The following is a 21,249-nucleotide window of genomic DNA, read 5'->3' as shown; positions in this document are numbered from 1 at the left end:
GCTAAATGAATGGGTATCCTTTCAATCAATCGGGACCGATTCGATGGAAAAACAAGGCCCAAAGCTTGATCCGAGGCCACTTCAAGTGATAAAGTACGAAATAGAGAACAATTATATGGCTCAAGGAAAGGGTGGAACGGTGGGATAGAATTGTGTATTCATCTCCACCAATTGGTTGTTCCCAGTCTCGATGATGAGGGACCTCCCCAGGCCCAATTAGTGGGACACGATGTACATTGTGTAGTCGTCGAGGGGCAAGCTTACCTTTGCCCCTTCTGGAGATCACACCCAGCCTAGTGCTGATGGTGTCCTTCTGGCTCTCTGCCTGGGCTGTCCAGCCTCCGTCCAGCGCGTAGGCAGAGACGGGTGTGTCGCAACCGCAAGGTCATCCTTTTTCCTCGGAACTCCCAGATGTCAAGAACCGGAAGTGTGTTGATTTGATCATCTGGGTTTGCCAGTATATAAAGAGTTGAAGTTTCCGTTGTTGATTCAATTCATGAGTGAATTTCACTTTCCAGAAAAGAAGGATCTTTGTAGCAAAGAAAAGTATCAGACTTTGCCCCTTTAGTTCTTTTTGGATCCCTACTTAACACATAATACAAACTAAAAATGTCTTCATTACGTCTAGCATCACAAACACTAAGATCAAATTCTTCTCTATTGAGAAAAAATTCAATCTTGTTGGCTACAAGATCTTATTCTTCTGGTGAAAAAACTTTAAAACAAAGATTTGCTGAATTAATTCCTGAAAAAGTTGAAGAAATCAAACAATTGAAAAAAGATTATGGTAAAACTGTTATTGGTGAATTAACTTTAGATCAAGCTTATGGTGGTATGAGAGGTATTAAAGGTTTAGTTTGGGAAGGTTCAGTTTTAGACCCAGTTGAAGGTATTAGATTTAGAGGCCGTACCATTCCAGATATCCAAAAAGAATTACCAAAAGCTGAAGGTGGTGAAGAACCTTTACCAGAAGCTTTATTTTGGTTATTATTAACTGGTGAAGTTCCAACTGAATCTCAAGTTAAAACTTTAAGTGCTGAATTAGCTGCTAGATCTCAATTACCAAAACATGTTGAAGAATTGATTGATAGATCACCATCTCATTTACATCCAATGGCTCAATTCTCAATTGCCGTTACTGCTTTAGAATCTGAATCTCAATTTGCTAAAGCTTATGCTTCAGGTGTCTCTAAAAAAGATTACTGGAATTATACTTATGAAGATTCTATTGAATTATTGGCTAAATTGCCAAATATCGCTGCAAGAATTTATCAAAATGTTTTCAAAGATGGTAAATTACCTCAAGTTAATAAAGATTTAGATTATGGTGCTAATTTAGCCAATTTATTAGGTTATGGTTCAAACCAAGAATTTGTTGAATTGATGAGATTATACTTAACTATTCATTCAGATCATGAAGGTGGTAATGTTTCAGCTCATACTACTCATTTAGTTGGTTCAGCTTTATCTTCACCATTCTTATCATTAGCTGCTGGTCTTAACGGGTTGGCTGGTCCATTACATGGTCGTGCTAATCAAGAAGTTTTAGAATGGTTATTCAAATTGAAAAAGGAAGTTAAAGGTGATTATTCAAAAGAAACTATTGAAAAATACTTGTGGGATACTTTAAATGCTGGTAGAGTTGTTCCAGGTTATGGTCATGCAGTTTTAAGAAAGACTGATCCAAGATATACTGCTCAAAGAGAATTTGCATTAAAACATTTACCAGATTTTGATTTATTCAAATTAGTTTCAACTATTTATGAAGTTGCTCCACAAGTTTTAACTAAACATGGTAAAACTAAAAACCCATGGCCAAATGTTGATTCTCACTCTGGTGTTTTATTACAATATTATGGTTTAACTGAAGAATCATTCTATACCGTTTTATTTGGTGTTTCAAGAGCTTTTGGTGTCTTGCCTCAATTAATCATTGATAGAGCTGTTGGTGCTCCAATTGAAAGACCAAAATCTTTCTCTACTGCTAAATATATTGAATTAGTTAAAGGTTTGAGTAACAAATAAGTAATTTAAATGTTGATCATTTAATGAAAGATTAGAAAAAAAAGAGATTATAAAAAACCCCCCAATTATTTATTAACGTATTTTTGTGTATTTAGTTTTTTATGAGTTGTATATGACGATAGAAAAAGATGAGAGTTACCTATGAATTAAGAACGTAATGACGTAGATACTGGTTTTCGGAGATTTCTTGATTTTCCGCAAAAAAAAAAAAAAAGTTCGGCCGACGGCTTAAAAATTTCAGATAAAATGTCATAAAACAACATCAAAAACATATCTTAAAGACTTTAAAACACTCACAAATATCAATTGAACTAATACTTATACATTTATATAGTCAAAATACAAAAAAAACGGCAAAAAATTGGCAAAAAAATAGAACTCCTCATGGGGGGCTCGAACCCCCGACATTTCGGTTAACTTCCGCTAAGAAATGGTTTTTTCCCTAGTTTGACTGTAAAAGCCGAACGCTCTACCAACTGAGCTAACAAGGACGAGTTCTGAAAGTTGAAAACCGTTAAAAAAACTGACTATATAGCCGCAAAGTCACGTTTTTAGTCACGTGATGATTTTTAATCAATTATAACTTTATGAATATTGAAGATATAGTAATGTTTTTAACATAGATATATTATGAATATGCTGAATTTGATGGATATATTTATTTTAGGCAATAAATAACTTTTTTGGGGGTTCAAAAAAATTTTGAACTTTTTAAAGCCTATTTTGAATCAAAAATAAAATATACAACGTGGATAAACTTGAGTAAAATTACAAAAAAACGTTGAAATTGTCATTTTTTATTATTTTGGTAGGACAAGAGAATATTGATGCTTTTCGGTATCCCCTAAATATATTTTTTTCACTTTGTACTCATTGAATGTTTTGTTTTATTCTTAAATTTATTTTGGGTCACGTGATGTTATTTTCAGATAACAATTTTTTAACAAACTTTCAATAAAATGTCACTATTGAAAGTCTCAAGATTAATTAAATGTATTCTATGTGTTAATTGACCAACCTCCAAAATATGGGCAAGGTGATTGTTCAATTTAGCGGTCATTCGTTAGCTATAACCTGTCGTTTTAATCATACATTACACATTCCAGAATCCCCATGCTAAACTACTTTCAGTCAATTGTATGAGTATTATAAATTAAATTCTATACTAGTATAATTAGATATATGTTTTGAGAAAACCAAGTAAAAGCATATTGTATTAAAAAACCAAATCAAACAGCTGTGTAACCACCATCAACTTTAATATCAGAACCAGTAGTATAAGTTGAAGCGTCAGAAGCTAAATATAAATAGGCACCAACTAACTCTTGTGGTAAACATTCTCTACCCATTGGAATTAATGACCACCATTTAGCTCTGACTTCTTTTGGTAAGAAATCAGATAAACCTGAATCAACATAACCTGGGGAAATTGTATTAACTCTTGCAAAACCTGACCATTCAACTGCTAAAGATCTACCTAAATGTAAACAACCAGCTTTAGCAACATTATAACAAGTTTGATAATTTGGAACATTTGCAATGTGACCAGACATTGAAGCAGTAATAATAAATGAACCTGAACCTTTTTCTTTAAAGATTCTTCCAACACTTTTAGCACAATAGTAAACTGCATTTAAATCAACATCTATTAATCTTCTCCATTTTTCTGGACCATTAACTAAATGAGAATTTAAGATTGAACCATCAGTCCAAACAATACCTGCATTGGCAACAAAGATATCGATTGTACCAAAATCTTTTTCAATTTGAATAACTGCATCATCAACATCTTTATCATTACTAACATCAACAAAATAAGCTTCGACTTTATTTGAATATTGAGATGATAATAATTTTGCACTTTCTTTAGCAGTATCAATACTATAATCAATGATGGCGATATCTGCACCTGCTTGACTATAACATTCTGCAATGGCGTACCCGATACCTCTTGCACCACCAGTGATCACTGCAACTTTACCTTTCAATGAAAAGTTATCAAAGATGTTTTTCTGTAACTTTGGAGCTGGACGAGGTAGTTCATCAGTGAATTCATCAGAGATGTATGAAACGAATGGTGGTTGTGCTGAGTCTCCTAATGTCATTTTTCTGGGGGTGGGTGATGGTTGGTAAAGGAAAAAGGAGATGAACAAAAGATTCCAGATATTTGATCCTTTATATACTTTCTATTGGATCTGCCCTAGGAATGATTTCATCCTGGTCATCTATACCCATCCCATCAATTAGAGTTTCACCAACGATTAAAAGTGCCGTTTTCGTCTGCTCGACGTTCCTTTTGATGGCCGTTTCTTTTCTTTTGGCAGGTTGAAAAAATCCGGGGCGAACTCGAAAATTACTGTAGAAATTAGATACAAAAGAAAGATAAACACAAGGAAAAACAGACTTTTAAGTAAAGAAAAACAAGAATTAAAGAGAAGATTATATTTGATCTCACCATCCAATTCATTCGCCCAATTGAGCTGACTTCAATAGCTAATTTCCTTCAAAATCCCCACGATTTTTGGTTGTTCCTTGTGCTCTTTTTCGCGCAAATTCAATATTTTTCGATTTCGGCTGCTCCACAAAAAAGAAACAATAAGACACGTCAAAAATCTTACAAATTCCAAAATCAACAAAGATCTAAATACTATTGTGCTTAATCAAATATAGACTTTCTCAAATTGATCAAAACCGATTTTGTTTCTTGCTCCTCTTTTGAATCTTTTTGTTGGTCTTCTTTCTTCTTAATATTACCCAACAGTTTATCAATACCATTACTTAAAAATTGTTTATCTTCAACACTTAATAAAACATCATCAAATTCCAATAATTTTATAATAATCAGTGAACTTATACTGATAATATCACTGCTTAACCCATGTTTAATAACCATAGACAAAACTTGATTATAATCAACATTATTCAATAAATGATGATTTAAACTCAACTTGTACAAGATTTCAAATGAATTCTTACGAACTTCTAATGCCTTATCAACTTTATGTTTAAATGGTCCAATTTGAATAGTTTCTTGATATTGTTTTCTCATTGCCAATTCTTCATAAACAATTGGTAAAACTGTTGGTAAATATGGAATCAATAAATTGAATTGATTATTTAAAACTGTAATCAATGTAATCACTGAAATTTGCTTAATCTTTAAATTTTCATCTGAAATCTTATTGAAAACTTGTAATAATATGGACTCAATTAACTCAATTGAAATAAGATTATCATATGCCAATATAAATTTCATTGATGCAATAATTGTATAAACAATTGAGTTTGAATTTGAATCAATTAACTCTGAAGCCTTATTATAGAAATAATTTGTATCATTATTTTTAACAAGTATTAATCCCAAGTTTTGTGCAGATATTTTAGCTAAATCATCATCAATATCTTCCTCTCTCTCTAAAATTGAAATTATAGTGTTCCAAATATCATTAAAATCATTATAAACTAAACCATTGTTAATCTTTAAAACTTGTTTGATGGAAATCAATAACAAATAACGATATTCATCATTTTGAATTTTTTGTAAAAATCCAGCCAAATATTCTTTACTATTTTTGGAAATCATTCTTCCTAAAGCTTCAGCTGCATAAACTTTAGTTTCATCATCAGCAAAATGGCTTAATAATTGATCAATAGAAATAGCCAAGGTAATTTTTTCCCCAACATAACCTAAAAGTCTGATATTAAAGATCAAATCATTATTATTTTGTACCAAATCTTGTTCTCTTGCACGAACATAATCAATCAAATTTTCATTAATAACAATTTCTGCCAATACTTTGATATTTCTTATGTTTGAAGTATCAGATTCCAAGTTTGGAATCAATTCAGATCCAATTCTTTTACCCAATTCAATTATTGCACCATCATCAATCTCATCAATTGTGGAAGCCTTCAAGAAAATTGATTTCAATTTTGATTTGTCAAATTTCAGATTTGATACAACTCTTAGGATTTGTGATTGATATTTATCTTCTTCAAATAATTTTAATAATAAATCTCCAATTGAAGAATCAATTTCAAAATAACGAACAATAACTCCTAATGATTCAATAACATTGATACTATAATTAAAATCCAAAACTAATTTCTCATAAATCTTGACAATCTTATTAATAACTTCATTTTCAATTGTATCATTATAAAATTCAACTAATCCAGTAATTGATTTTATAGTACTAACAACAATTGGTTCATATTTTAAAGTATCAACAAATAATTCATGTAAATCATTAATTTTCTTTGGTGGTAATTTTCTCAATTCACCAAGACTTTGAATTGCAGTATTTCTAATTTCAGAATCATTTTTATTAGTATTTGCAATTTCAATAATTGAATTGGTTAAAGTTTCATTATATGCCAAATTCAACAAATCAATAGATGCTTCAATGGAGTTTAAAATACTAATATGGTTTTTACTTGTTAATCCACTATTAATAGTTTCAATAATATAATTTAATTCACCACCAAAATATTCCAAATCATTATTTTTAAGCAGAGATGAATAAAATTTTAACAAATCTAAATTCAAACCAAAATTGTGTTCTCTTATAGCAATTAATAATGGTTTTAAATCTTCATCTAATCTATTGAATCTTTGGAAAAATTGTAATAAAGTATTGAATTTGCTCAAATTGTTATGTTTAACATTTGAAAGTTCTTTAATGAATCTTGATACAATTTTACCTCTCAATTTATTCATTTGAGTTAATGAATCATCAATATCTGACATACTAACATCAGAACCTCTTCTTTTACGATTTGATCTTTTGCCATGTTGTTTTATAGTGACTTCAATAATAGAATCCATAGCATGGATTTTTTCAAATGAAACAGTTTCAGAAGAATCAGAAACTGAATTGATTAACGTTTCAAAAATACCTTCTGAATAAATTTGAAACAGTATAGTTGGAAATTGAACAACTAATAATGAACATAATTTTGCAGCTTGTTTACGTAATTTCCAGGTATTATCATCACTTTCTTCCTCCATATCATCAAAATCTTCATCATCTGAAAATTCTTCCTCATCAGATAAGTCATTATCCATTTCTTCTTCTTCATAATTGTTTGTATATGGGTCATAAGTTAAGAATTTTTGAACAATTGTCAAAATCGTGCTAATGAATGGTTTGAAAGATTCACCAATTGAAACCAAACTAGCAATCAATTGTAAAGCTTCATATCTAACTTCATCAATTTTGATTTGGTCATCATCTAAATCTTCATTGTTCAAGTATAAATGGTGGAAACTAAAATCCAAGACTTGCTGTAGATATGGAATGAAAAGGTCATGATTTGCTTTAGCTAAAGAATTGAAAGTTAGCAAGGTCAGATTGATATCTTCATAACTATCACCATGTGAATTCTGAATCAAAACTATAACATTTTCGAATTCTTCAACCGATAATGAATTAACCAAGTAGCCTAATGCGACAACCGATTTCTTACTAATAATATTAACTTCACCAAAGATTGTCTTTACCAAAGCTGTGTAAATTTTAGACAGCTCATTACTTGGGATTGTACTACCCAAATTATTGATCAAGTCTGTTAAAATTTCAATTGAATCCAACGAAGTGATTAATCCAGATTCATTCGAGATCAAGCTTGGTAATAATTCCACAACTATTAAAGATCCAGTAGAGCTATGTTTCAAATTTAAATTTTTCAAAATCTCATTAATTGCCATTGTTTGGATTGACGTTGTAATTGAAGCACTTGTTGTTTGACCAGCATTTAAATCTCTCAAAATTTCCAAAATTTCTTGATCGTCTAAACTTGACACTAAAGGCTTGAAGCATTTTAACGATTGATTTTGAACGTCTGAATTTGGATCATTCAAACTATCCAATAATATTTTGATTATTTTACTTGAATAAGAATTGACCTTATTAATGATAAGATTGTGTTCAACCAACAGTTTATTCAAATCGTTTAACGCCATGAATCTTAAATCAGGATCAACATCCTTGGACTTGTCCAAGATTTGTTTCAGCTTCTGATCAGCGCTTTTGAAATCAGTCGACATCTTCTTTAGCTGATAACAACGAGATCAATTGAGTTTAAGAGATGATGTTTTGATTTTGAATGGCGATGCTGTTGGTTTTTGTTTTTGCCCTTGTGTTTTTTTTTGTAAATATCAACGGTTTGAACACTACTTTGCAAAAAAGTCAAAACAACAATTTGAAATTAAATTTCTACACATTTAATTATAAAAGAATCATCTTACTCAATAATGCTATTTCTTTGACTTCTTCTTCTTCTTTTTGTGTTTTTTCTCTTTTTTATTCTTGGATTTTTTAGCCTTTTTGTCCTTCTTGCTCTTTTTGCTTTTTTCTGTATCAGAATCTTCTTCATCTGAGGAATCTTCTTGTTCTAGAGCTTCTGAAGTTTCTGTTGTGGCTTCTTCTTGATCTTCTTGATCTTCTTGAGGTTGTTGAGGTTGTTCAGGTTCAGGTTTGACAACTGCAGGAAGTGGATCCATATAATCTTCATCATTTAAAAAATCAGTAACTTCAACTTGTTCAACTATTAGATTACTTGTATCTGGTGACTTCTCTTCTTTCTCTGTATCTTCATCTCCTGAGCTTGGTTTTGTTTCTGATTCACCGGTACTCGAGTTTTCATCCTCCGAGCTTTCACTACTAGAACTTGATTCACTTGATTTATTTGAAACATCTTGATCATTAGCTTTTGTAGCAGCTGTATCAAGATTTGTAGATTGCTCTGGATCAGTTTGCTCTTTAGCCTCGTTATCATCAATTCCTATCAATTTTATCTTTTCACCGGTAATAGTTTCCACGATTTTTCTAGCCCTTATAGCATAATCACTATCAACACTTTCCAAATCATTTTTAGCATCATTCTTCACCTCTTTATTTTCAGATTCTTTAGTCTCCTCCTCTGTTGTCTTTTCTTCATCTTCAGCGGCTGAGGCATTCCAACTCTCTTGAACTTTCTTCAAGCTTTCTATTAATCTATCTTTACTACCACCTTGCAAACCAGCAAGATAATTGATCAAGTATTCTTCATATTTATCTTCTATAACCTTTATATGTTTTAGAATCCAATTTTGTTTCTGTTTAGAAAATTTCCAATTTTCTCTATCTGTAGAATAAGTCTTCAAATACACAAGCTGATCTTTTTCAGGTGGGGGCGGTCTTTCACTCTTTGGTAGTTTTTGTCTCTTTGGGGGCTTCTTTGTACCATCACCATCACCAATTTGAGCAGCTCTTTTCTTCTTGTTTAATTGTTTTGTCTGTTTGGCTGTGACTTTTCCAGAGTCCAAATGGGTTGTGATGGCCAGTGGGTCCTCCTCAAGGTCCTGTTTCACCTTAAGCCCTATTCTCTTCCATGCCGGTACGTGCTCAGTCATCTCTTTGGTAGACTCCTATATCTTTCTTAACCTGTCTGTTCTGATTAGCCAAACAGTTCTATAGTTAACTAATTCACAAGTACATAAATATTTTTTTTTGTATGGGCCAGAGCAGGGTAAAGCTCATCTCGTTCGCGAATTTTTTTTCTATGGTGCAAAAAAAATTTTGTAGTGAAGTTTTCAACTTTGTACAAACTCTTTTCCCTTTTCTTCACATTCAAAACTCAGCAGAATGTGTTGACAATATATTTGTATATGGATGGTTGCTTTCCACATGGGCCATCTTGTCAGTCTCAACATTTTGCGAGAACAAACCAATTACACAGTTTGAGTCAGTCACAGTTGTGGTTGGGATGCAAATTCCACCACCCAGTAGGTGACTGATATAGGAGTTCGTAAACATTCAGATCTAGTCTATTTTTATAAGGTGTATAGCTTAACTCATGGTATCTCTTTGATTATATTGGTGTAGAATGAAAATGCGGTTACGAAGTTCATGATTCTCGGAGGTGAATGATCAATAAAACTAGATCTTAAAAAAAGTCTTGATGTTTGCTTCAAGTTCTCAAAACAAACTTTATGAAACCTTCAATTCCCAAGGTTATAGTACTTATTATCATATTCACAATCCTTTATTCAACAAGTCTAAGACTCTTTTCGACATCACGCACAATGTCCACAAATCTCCCCAAGATAAAAGCCATTGTTATGGATTGGGATGATACCATCACAAACAAGGATACAATTCAATTAGTTGCAGAAGCTGCCTATATCACAACACCCAAGTTCCCAAGAGATTGGAGTCATTTTGCTGAACTGTATTATTCCAATTATAAACTCTATACAGAGAACTTTGGAGTAAGAAACACATTAAAAGATGAATTTGAATTTCAAAAAGGGTTAAAACAAATTGAGCTAAGTTCCGTTAATGAATATGTTGGATTACAATTGTTTAAAGATGTCACTTTGAAAACATTAGAAGATCAAGCATCCAAAGTTGAGATAAAACCTAATTTTTTCCAAGTTTTCAAGAAATTATATGATTCCAAACTACCAGTCATTATATTGAGTTGTAATTGGACTTCAGTCATAATGTCCAAAATTTTCAAAGATCATGGATTTGAACAAGATGAAAATTTCCAGATAATAACAAACGAATTTGAGCATACAAATGATAAATTGACTGGTCAAGTTAAAGAAGATGTTTCAATTCGTACAGGTGCTGATAAAGTTGAACACGTTCGAAAACTATTGAAGGAGTTAAACAATAGTGGCATTCAAGATGCAGTGTATTATATAGGGGATAGTGCAACAGACATTTTACCAATGCTTGAAGTTGATTATGGTATAATAATTGGTGATGGATCTGCTTTGAAAACTCTACAAAAATTGAACATCAAATTCGACGAGGGTATTAATAAAGGTGACGCTAAAATAAAACATATTAGAAACTGGAATGAATTGAATGACTTGATTTAAAAACTTTTATAGCTCAATATACTTGTCAATTTTGACCAACCCTTCATATCTATTTGTCCATGAGATCGTATTTGGCGCATATTGTAAAAGTTCATTGAACGCAGGGATTTTGGAAACTCCTTTACCATCAACAATGGATTCACGCTCATATTCTCCCCAATAACAAGAAACATGAACACCTAATTTATTTTTTGGTGAATCTGATGGTTCCTCTTCTTCACCATCCTCTAACCATTTTGGAATCCATTGCAATCCAATATGATAAGCTTCTTGATCCCAATCTAGTTTATGTAATTGGAAAATATCAACACCTGGTAACCATTTGAAAATTTCATTTCCTTGATCATCTTGACTACGACCAGAAGGGACATTCACTAAAGCTTTCTTTTCTTGACCCCATCTTGATGAATTAGACGGTTTATCATTATAGTAAGTGATGATTCTAATAGGTGATTTCCCTGATTTACCAGTTGCAAAGCTGGTACTGTTGAAAGTTAAGGTACAAGCTCTATTATCTTTAGCCTTGATAGCAATTTCTCCAGTTAATGGTGAATATGGAGATGAGTTACTTTCTGCACCTTTTTTCAAAACCTCAATACTCAAATATGAATCAATATCATTTTGTTTAGATGTACCATCAATCAAATAAGGTCTATCAGCTTTATAAGAACAAGTTTGTAATCCATCCGGTAGGGATTCACATTTGATTTTTTCATGATTGCTCTTTATAGATGGTAAGTCTCTCAAAAATGGTTCAATTAAACCTTCTCTACCGAAAACATTCACAATTGGAGTTGAGCCAGCATCCAAATCAATTGATTGAGCAAATCTGAGTTTCACAGGAGCATTTGTTGTGAAAGGAGCTTCAAATATTGAAATCAAACTTCCAACAGTAATAGAAATGATTAATAAAATTGCAAATAATGAATTCAATTTGTATGCAAAACTCAAAAGTGGAGTTGTCAACAAAATGCTGAACAAGAATATCAATTGGAACAATAATGTGTTTGATTTCAAACTTTCTTGAACAGTTTGATTCAAACCTTCCAAAATTAATTCAACTGAGGAATATGATAATAAAAAGGTCAATGGAACTAAAATCAAGAATTGTAAACTCCAATCATAGGTAAATGAATTATGTGCTGGATGTCCTTTAACAACAACAACTTCTTCATCCTCATCATCTTCATATGCATCTGTATCAGAATTTGGAATTGAATTTGCCAATAATGGCGCATTCTCATCTGAACTTTCATTTGATTGTGGTACTGCTCCTGCATCAATACTTCCATAACTCGAACCTGTAACTCTTTCCTTCTTTGGAGAAGCCAATGCAATACCCAATAAACCAAGAATGACAGAGACTGAATATAAACCATAAAGAATCGTGAGCAGATAAGCACCTGTATAAATACTTGGTGCATTTTCCTTCACAGTGGCAACAACAAGAGCAATCCATAAGACAAAGAAAACTTCTAGGGTAATCAACAATTTGAAATCATGAACCGGCCAAAAATGGTTAGAAATTGTCAAGATAACATAGTTAACGAATAAGAAAGTTGATGAAACAGTGACTAATGGGCTTGTGAAATCTCTTGAGACAACTAAAGGATTTATGTACTGGATAATATCGCTGATAATTTTGGCACCGATACCTGCAAAAAGCACAGAAATTGGTAATCTAATCCAGCTAAATCCAATATCCCAAATTTCTCTCTTTTTGATAATGATTGCAAAACCAAACAAGATAATTGGAACAACAACCAACAAAACAATATTGATGACATAAATACTTGTTAATGGTAATATAATAATATGCAATCCTAGTATATCAAAAAACACTGCAGGAGTTTCTGCATCATCGGAAATTTCTTCATCTTCAGCTAAGGAGATAGTAACATCCAATGCATTTGAAAGCATATGCCATAATGCATTCTTGGAAGTTTGTTGAATGGCATCAAATCTTGTATGATACAAGTCTCTTGGTTTATAGAAAGCAATATCAATACCTCTTAAACCATGTTCTTTGTAAACTTTATAATCAGTTTCACTATGAACCAATCCACTTGCAAAACCTTGTTGGAAAATTGAGCTACCGAATGGAGATCTTGCATTTTTGTAATATTTAACAATTTCATAATCAGTTGCCCTAAATAGAATTGCACGTTCACCTGTACCTGTTCCTTCTAAATTGACAAAAAATGATGCATTTTGACTCCATGGATGATCAAAAAAAGCCTGTGCACCATAGAGGCCAAATTCTTCATTATTGTTGATATTAAATATGATAGTGCGCAAAGGTTGTGATTTGGAAGTTGCATAGTGCTCCAAAATACCCAATAAGGAAGCAACACCTGCACCATCGTCAGTAGAACCGTAAGCTGTTGGGACGGAATCATAATGTGCACTCAACAAGATAGCTGGTAAGCTTGGATCTTTACCTTCAACTTTAGCTAAAACATTTGAGCTTTCAAAATAGTTTAGAATATTGATTTCTTCTGATGCATTCCACATATTTTGTTCAACATAAAATGAAGATAAAGAGTTCTTATAATCATCACTATAAGTAATGTAACTCTTCAAAGCTGACAAGCTTTTTATTCTTTCAAGTAAATAATCATGGAGTTCATCGTTGGCATGTGATGTGTATGGATGTGGTTTTGATGAAATAACTTGAAGGTCAGTCCAAGAAGAGGATAAAATAGATGGCTCTTTTGATGGAAGTGATAATGAATTCTGTCTAGCCCAACTCACTAGTATAAACACAACAGCGTATGTTAAAAAGACAAATAAAGTCAATGAAGTCTTTCTGAAACCAAAAACCGAGCGAACTGTCTGTACGATAAATGATGGTGCATCTGACGCCTTTGTTGGTTTTCTAATTGGTTTATTATTTTGATTATTGTTGTTGTTATTCACATTTTGTTGGTTTCCACTATGAATTGAGCCATGCTCATGATCAGCTGGCTGTTCAGAGTCACTCATCCTAGCATTGACTTATAGAACAATGTGATATACTTGAGCTTACCAAAGTATTAAAGCTTTAAACTTCATAGAAATTTGATGTTTAGTTTTCTTGCCCTTGAAATTCAAAATTGATTTTACTGTATTTCCTCGGTTTGCGCAGCACATTATCACAGTTCCGTTTCAGGAAGTTTGACTTCCTATTTCGGCTAAAGAGATGTGTGTCTTTACCAGAGAAAGCTGTGCACAGGACGTACCGTTATGACACTTGTGCAGAGATCCAAAGCTATCGAGACTTTCAATTTGAATTGTAATTTGTGAATTATATATATTCAGCACACCGATTGAGAGAAAAGATTGCACTGGCAATGGATTCATGGCTAAACCAGCTTTGATGATCTGTTAATTTAGATCATATCAATTCACGAATTGGGTTTGTATTTGTTTGTATTTGTTAGGCGCCATAACAAAGGTTTATGTTATTGTTACATCTGGAGGCCGTGGCCTGTGATATTGGTGATCAATTGATCACTGTGACACCAAAAACTAAAACGAAAGTATAGAGATATCAGAGTCATCTTGGACTGACTTCTTTCGAAGAAGTCAAAGATTTTGTATGGTGAATTTTACAGAGTCACAAAAAGTCCAGGATTGATGATTTTGTGAAGTTCAACTTTCAATTTTTGAAAAATCAGACTCAGACTTCATAGAGATCCAGATACAAAGTAGATGATGTCATAGTTATTGCTGGACTGTACTACTGCTCAAGTGTTACAGCTTCCGGATTATTCATTTGTGTTGAACACAGAGACCGTGGTACAAAAACGAATCTCAAGTTACACAAAGTGATATCTTTTCGGTTTTTGTGTACAAACAGTGTTTTTGTGTCAGCAACGGTTTTTGTAACCAGATTAATTTAAATCTGCTACTAAAATTTGTTTTTGTGTCAAGAGTTACAAAAGGAAAATTGATCGTAGTATGAGTTGTTTATTTGGTTTTGTGTCACAGTTACTATTGCTTTCAACAATAAACTGTTTGGTTTTGTGTCTGGAGCTACAAAAAGACCATGTAAAGTGTTTCTGTGGCAGAAGGCCCCAAAAACTATTTAGATAGCAGCAAATCCCCAATTCTTTTATCCATCTACCATTCACTTTAGATCCTCATCTTTCATCATTCATCATCAGGTATTCATCATGTTGGTACATTTTTTGGTTGGTTGTTATCCAGAGCTGATTGTTTGGTTTCCCATGTGTTGTTGGTTTCAATTTCCATTGTTGGTAGTTGCTGCTTTCTTTTCCAGAGGCTTGTTTGAATTTAGAGTTATTCACTGTGTTTGGTTATGATTGGTTGGCACTAGGGACTTGGGTAACTTTGAGTTCGCTGCTTATATTCTTTTTTGAAGGTTTTTGAAACTTGTTTTCTTTAACTGGATAATTAATCATTTGATGGATCTGATTTTCAATACACCACCTTTGATTTATCAAAGTTTGAATTTCGTTGAAGTCTTTTGAAGGTATGACCCTTACTCTTAACTTCTCATTATAAGTCTGGATGATTGGTCTGGATGATTTGATCTCGAAGTTTTGAACTTTTGTGAGATTCTGAGATTTCAATGATTCAATTTAAGGATTTATTCATTCTGCCTTCCAAGATTAGCCTGCACATACTCCTAGTGATAATTCTTTGGGATGACAAGTGCTCCTAGGGCTGTTTTGGCTTTTGGTTTGTGGTCGATGATGAGTTGTGTTGCTGTTCACTTTGCCAGATTGTTTCTTTCTCATTTACTTTTGGTGTTTTATTCATGTTCCAGACTTTGGTGATGATGATAGTCTATCTATGCTCACGTTTTGTTGAATCCAATATGATGTTTTATCCAGTGCAATTCATTGTTGTACTTTGGATCCATCTTCTGATGGTACTTTTGATGTTTCAGTTGTTTCAGTTGCTTCATTCTGTTTTGTTCCATTTGATTCTGTTTTTCAGTTGACTTGCCTTATGTGTTTTTGTTGTTTTGAACTTTTCAAGTTGATGGTTCTTTTGTTGTTGCCAATGTTGTTGTTGAAGCTTCATTTGTCACTGGTTTCTCGTTGATTAGGGCCCAATCAACTTTAACAGAGTAAATCCAGGTTCTTTTTAAGAATAGTTTGACATTTGAAGATTGGTGGATTTTGCAAGTTTTTGTCCTAGTGTTGTTTTCATTGGCATTTGAGCTAGTTTGTTGTTTGAGTTATTGTTCCTATGCTATTCATTCGTTTATCCCTGTTGTTTCATTTTGATTTTCCATTTGTTCTTTTGTTGTTCCAGTTGTTGTTGTTCATTCTTTTGTTCATGTGATACATTATTATTGTTTCCTTTTCCAGTTGTTGATCTCCATTGTTGTTCCATTTGTTCCAGTTTTTTTTTTATTTTTGTTCAAAGTGTCGTTCCATTTGTTGTTGTACATTGTTTTGTTCATTTTATCCATCCTTTTGTTCGTTATCCCAGTTGTTCCATTTTTGATGTCCATTTGTTGATCCATTTGATTCCAGTTGTTGTTTTATTTCATGTTCCTATTGTTGTCCCCAGTGTTGTTCCATTCCCTCTGTTGTTTTTTCCATCTTTTTTTTCTGTTGTTGATTCCACCTTTGTTCCATTTGTTTTTCCATTTGTTGTTGTTACTCATGATTTTGTCCATCTGATCTATTATTGTCCTTTCATGTTCCAGTTGTTGTTCCATTGTTGTTCCAAGTGTTGTTCCATTTTGTTGTTCCATTTATTCTGTTGTTTTGTTTCATTTATTGTTCCAGTTGTTTTCCCATTGTTGTTCCCATTGTTGTTTCATCTTTGTTCCATGTGTTCTTTCCATTTGTTGTTCCAGTTGTTGCTGTTCAATCTTTCGTCCATGTCGTACAATGTACATTACTGTTGTTTCATTTCCCAGTTGTTGTTCCATTTGCTGTTTCCATTGTTATTTTAGTTGTGTTTCCATCAGTGTTCCATTTGGTCCATTATTATCAATCCATGTTCCAGTTGTTGTCCCCTGTTTTGATCTCCATTGTTGTTCCATTTTGTTGCTCCATTTGTTGTTCCAGTTGTTTCCCATTTGTCGTTCCATTTTGTTGTTCCATTTATTCTGTTGTTTTGTTCCATTTATTGTTCCAGTTGTTTTCCCTTTTGTTGTTCCATTTGTTGTTGTTCGTTGATCTGTCCATTTGATCTATTGGTCTATTATTGTCACTTCATGTTCCGGTTGCTTATTCCAACTTTGTTCTTTTTGTTTGTTCCGTCCTTGTTCCAGTTGTTGTTCCATCTGTTGGTCCATTTGGGGTTTCCATTCTTGAGGTTGTTGCTGTTGTTCCATTTTTGTTTTCTATTGTTCCAAGGGTTGTTGTTCCGATTGTTGTTCCAAGTTTTGTTTCATTTGCTTCATTTGTTTGTTCACTTTTTTCCAATTGTCATTTGCTGGTGGGTTTCCAAGCTGGTTTTGTTGTGATGTTTTCCTGTTGTTGTTGTTGTTGTTGTTGTTGTTGTTGTTGTTGTTGTTGGCATTTGGATGTGTGCTTTATCAGTGTTGATGTTTTCATGCTTTGGTTCTGTTTCAGGTGTTCCATGTTGTTTTGTTGTTGTGTTCCAGCCCAGTTGGGTATTCATTGTTGACGTTTGGGTAGTTGATAGTTGATAGTTGATTGATTGATAGTCTCTGGTTTCTACATTGTTTTAGGAGTAAACAGTTTTACAGAATAAATCCAGCTGTTTTTTAACAGAATGACTTGAGATTGATTGATAGGAGGAGAAGGTACAAGAGAGTATAAAAAAAGAGTTTTTTTATCTTGTTGTTATTACCATTGAGGTTTCAATAGCATTAGGATTTCATTAGTCACTGGTTTCTCGTTGATTAGGGCCCAATCAACTTTAATAGAGTAAATCCAGGTTCATTTTATGAACAGTTTGACTTTTGAAGGTTGGAGGTTACTGGTTTCTACATTGTTTTAGGGGTAAACAATTTTACAGAGTAAATCCAGGCTCGTTTATGAACAGTTTAACTTTTGACTTGATGCCTAAATATTGCTAGCCAGGTTTCCAAAAATGATTCCTAACATATGAATTTGCTTTTCAAGCTTACAATTCTTGTTGTTGATATCCAAACGAACTGGTTTGAAATCTCAAATCTTTTATTGTTTCATGATTTTGGTAAAGCAAAGTGGGGGGAAAGAAGGGTAGGATGGCGGGCTCTTTCTCTTCAATATGATTTATGTTTATTGTTTATTTAGGTGTGGATGAGTTAGAGATTAATGATTATGTTGTCCTGTGTTTTGTCTGTTTGTTGTGAATTTCTGTGATCAAACACTGTAGTATGGGCTTTTATGATCTTGGGATCAAGTTCCAACAAGACGCCATCTGCCAAATAAGAAGGTGAAGTAAATGGCACAACATAGATAGTATCGCTTAATCAGCCTTTGAGAGTGAGACTTGATGAGTATACTATCTAGAGATTCAAAGCATCTGTTTTGAGTTTGTCGAAATTGAACCACGTTTTGGGCAAAAACTATTGTTCAATGCGTTCTGTAGCTCAAGTATATAAATCTGTTAACGGACTTTTGCGCACTGAAAATCTATGACCCACAGGATCAGCACGTGATAGCACAGCTGAAGTCCAGACTCCAGAGTTAACAACAGTTGACTCTTCAAGCAGAATTCAAGAGTTTTGTATGTAAAAGTTAGAGGAGTCACAAAAAGTTTGAAAATGATGGTTTTTCAAGAAGTTTCATGAGTTTCCCCAGACCCTGAAGCCCTTTTTGGCGTGGATTAGTAAAGTATTACGTAATTTTTGCTTCTATGGTACACGAATACGAATAAATTTGGTTTTGTGGTTTTAAATCGAAGTCTGTATTGTTTACTTTAAATATTGTAGAATATAATTAGCTTGCTTATATTGTGAGGCATGTGCGCCTAGTTACTGCTCACTACATTAATTAATAGTTATAGTAAACGGCCCAATCCAAAACTTACTCACCTCTTTAAGTCTTCTTCGGTCTTAGCGAATCTATAATATTACTTATTCTCAATCTTTGAGCATGAAGACCCGTATTATAACTAGTATCAAATAGAATATAATATTATTACCTATTAGCTAATTATGTATGATGGAAATGTAGTCGAGCTCCAGTTTAATTTCATGCGACCAATCTCGCAAGTAAACATCTATACCAATGTTGTATTTTCATCTATTATTTTGTCACTTTCTGCTTGCTTGTGCCTTTGAATAGAAGTTTCAATGATCCTATCCCAGTCAGAAGTGTAGATATAGAAGATCTCTAATAGTGCAAGTACAAAGATCCCAACACCTAAACCTCCCCATAGGCCTCTAATCTCATATCCATACTTAAAACCAAGAAGCATAGCTAAGGGCAGACCAATCAGATAGTACGCAGCCAAATTAAGGTAGCCCCCTATCTTTTGACGGCCTTGAGCCCTTAAACATCCTGCAGCCAGAACATTGAAACAGTCATAAAATTGGTTTAAAGCAACAATTGGGAAGACATAAACTGCTTTAGATATAACAATAGGATCAGATGTAAAGATTCCAGCAATTTGAGATCTAAAGACTAAAAGAATTGAAAAATTCCACAGGCCTGAAAACAAAGAGTAGAACAATGTAACATTCACAGATATTTTGGAAGCCTCCTTTGAATTCGACCCAATAAGACTTCCGATTCTTGTTGAAGCTGCAATACTAATTGAAAATGGTATCTGGAAACTTAGAGAGGCCATGCTTGAAACAACTGATTGAGCAGCCAAAGCAGTGGTACCAAAACGGGAACATGAAAGTGTAATAATTTGGAATGCAAGAAACTCAGCTTCAATCATAAGGATACCTGGTAGTGCTAAATCAATCATTGCTTTCCAGCCTTTAAAACATTGTTTCCATTGGAATCCATACCAGCATTGGTTCCCATCTATGAGCACACAATAACTAAACAACAATATTGCCATGATCCAAAAGTTTAGTGCAACTGCAATCGGAGCTCCACAATACCCCATTCCAAGCTTGAAGACAAATAAATAGTTCATAATTGCGTTTAATGGAGCACAGAAGAACAAGGTATACTGCCCTCCAAAGAAATTTCCTTGTGCTTGTAAAAATCTTTTACCACATTCAAACAAGATATAACCAGGTAGTCCAATAGAGACTATTCTCAAATAAGATTGGGCAAGATATGCCAATTCTTCATTTGGGACCACATGTTTCAAGATTGATCCACTGAAGTAAAAAACTATAATGACTGGGATGGAAATAATGAAACAAAGTGTAACACATCTTTGTAGATAAGTACCAACAAGGTGATATTTCTTTGCACCATATGCTTGTGGACATAATGTGTCTAAGCAGGTTGCCATACCAATGAATATTGATGAAGTTACAACAAATGTAACATTGGCCAAAGATACACCAGCAAGTTCATTTTCACCAATATGACCAACTGATAAGATTGATACAGCATTTATAGAGTATTGCAAAAACATTGTGAACATCAAAGGGATGGCTGACTTCCCAATGATCATGAATTCATTTTTGAAAGTTGTTTTAGTTGGCTCGATTGTGGGTACTGAACCATAATCTGGAACTAATTGTTCATTTGAAGATGTAGAATCTTCATCATAATCTGTGAAAGAATGATGCGATGCCATTCCTTACCCACTCGAAAGCTCGTTTCTAGGCGAGGTATATGAATAGAAGTTAACAAAAGCACCTCTTCAAAGGTAATCCATGAGTATCTAAAGAGATGATTGAAATATGGATCAAATTTTTATATCTAACCTTCAAAGTTGACGTTTTTTTTTTGCTAGGAAAAATTCCGCCCTTGATGGAAAACGGAATTTGTCAGGTATTACATAACCAGAATAACCAATTATGCACAATTCATCAATACTCAACATTTCACATCAACTATAAGAAGAATCAAGAATCCACTAATTGTAACATTATATGTATATTAATAGAACATCGGAATTACCTTATATACACACAGTAGAGGATATTCTGTCAGGTTAAAACCACGAATAAAATAAAACAAGTGATCATTAAATCAACATCAACTAGAAACAATGGCTGTCACAAGAAACTCCAATAGAAGAAACACCTCTTCAACCTCTTCAACCTCTTCAACCTCTTCAACAACTAGAGTAACCAAAACCAGAAAACCAGCCAGAAAAACCAAGGCTAATCCTCGTGTTACAGCAATTGAAAACAATATTTCTGCATCACATGCTGCATCAACATCTGAAACACACCAAACTCAACCACTTCAGAAGAAAATTTTTCAACAAATGGTGTTCAACAAGCTGCATTATCTGCACAAATGAAATTTTTCAGTTTCAACTGAACGGACCATGAGACAATGGGT

At 33.3% G+C, this 21,249-nt stretch overlaps 7 protein-coding genes and 1 non-coding gene across 8 annotated transcripts; 2 read left to right on the top strand and 6 right to left on the bottom strand.

The window, feature by feature from the left end:
- The first annotated feature begins 525 nt into the window (after positions 1–525).
- Positions 526–2,368, top strand: CIT2 (citrate (Si)-synthase CIT2). The gene has a single exon (XM_019184142.1). The coding sequence runs from the start codon at positions 610–612 to the stop codon at positions 2,023–2,025; it is 1,416 nt and encodes a 471-aa protein (XP_019039603.1). The 5' UTR covers positions 526–609; the 3' UTR covers positions 2,026–2,368.
- Positions 2,369–2,403: 35 nt separating this feature from the next.
- On the bottom strand, positions 2,404–2,516 carry WICANDRAFT_t64. Its single transcript has one exon. It is a non-coding gene; the product is annotated as a tRNA-Lys (tRNA).
- A 738-nt stretch (positions 2,517–3,254) lies between these two features.
- Positions 3,255–4,130, bottom strand: WICANDRAFT_62953 (SDR family oxidoreductase; the record flags this gene model as incomplete). Its single annotated transcript, XM_019183464.1, has 1 exon — positions 3,255–4,130. One exon carries the CDS (start codon positions 4,128–4,130, stop codon positions 3,255–3,257), a length of 876 nt encoding a protein of 291 aa, XP_019039602.1.
- A 551-nt stretch (positions 4,131–4,681) lies between these two features.
- Positions 4,682–8,074, bottom strand: WICANDRAFT_62952 (uncharacterized protein; the record flags this gene model as incomplete). The annotated part of the gene is made up of 1 exon (XM_019183463.1): positions 4,682–8,074. The coding sequence occupies one exon, from the start codon at positions 8,072–8,074 to the stop codon at positions 4,682–4,684; it is 3,393 nt and encodes a 1,130-aa protein (XP_019039601.1).
- A 735-nt stretch (positions 8,075–8,809) lies between these two features.
- Positions 8,810–9,421, bottom strand: RBP95 (RNA-binding ribosome assembly factor RBP95; the record flags this gene model as incomplete). Its single annotated transcript, XM_019180710.1, has 1 exon — positions 8,810–9,421. A coding segment is annotated over one exon (612 nt), but the record flags the coding sequence as incomplete, so codon positions are not given.
- A 702-nt stretch (positions 9,422–10,123) lies between these two features.
- On the top strand, positions 10,124–10,819 carry CTO1 (Cto1p; the record flags this gene model as incomplete). Its single annotated transcript, XM_019180700.1, has 1 exon — positions 10,124–10,819. A coding segment is annotated over one exon (696 nt), but the record flags the coding sequence as incomplete, so codon positions are not given.
- An 87-nt stretch (positions 10,820–10,906) lies between these two features.
- PFF1 (Pff1p) lies at positions 10,907–13,885 on the bottom strand (the record flags this gene model as incomplete). Its single annotated transcript, XM_019181732.1, has 2 exons — positions 10,907–12,084; positions 12,202–13,885. The coding sequence occupies 2 exons, from the start codon at positions 13,883–13,885 to the stop codon at positions 10,907–10,909; spliced, it is 2,862 nt and encodes a 953-aa protein (XP_019039598.1).
- Positions 13,886–19,045: 5,160 nt separating this feature from the next.
- WICANDRAFT_84265 (MATE family efflux transporter) lies at positions 19,046–20,407 on the bottom strand (the record flags this gene model as incomplete). The annotated part of the gene is made up of 1 exon (XM_019185681.1): positions 19,046–20,407. One exon carries the CDS (start codon positions 20,405–20,407, stop codon positions 19,046–19,048), a length of 1,362 nt encoding a protein of 453 aa, XP_019039597.1.
- Positions 20,408–21,249: the final 842 nt, after the last annotated feature.

This window comes from Wickerhamomyces anomalus (assembly GCF_001661255.1).
Source record: "Wickerhamomyces anomalus NRRL Y-366-8 unplaced genomic scaffold WICANscaffold_3, whole genome shotgun sequence".
NCBI lineage: Eukaryota > Fungi > Ascomycota > Saccharomycetes > Phaffomycetales > Wickerhamomycetaceae > Hansenula > Hansenula anomala.
This window is presented reverse-complemented; position numbering and strand designations above follow the sequence as displayed.

Excerpts from the sequence above, each read along its gene's own strand:
- CIT2 (XM_019184142.1), top strand. The coding sequence starts at position 610 with ATGTCTTCATTACGTCTAGCATCACAAACACTAAGATCAAATTCTTCT.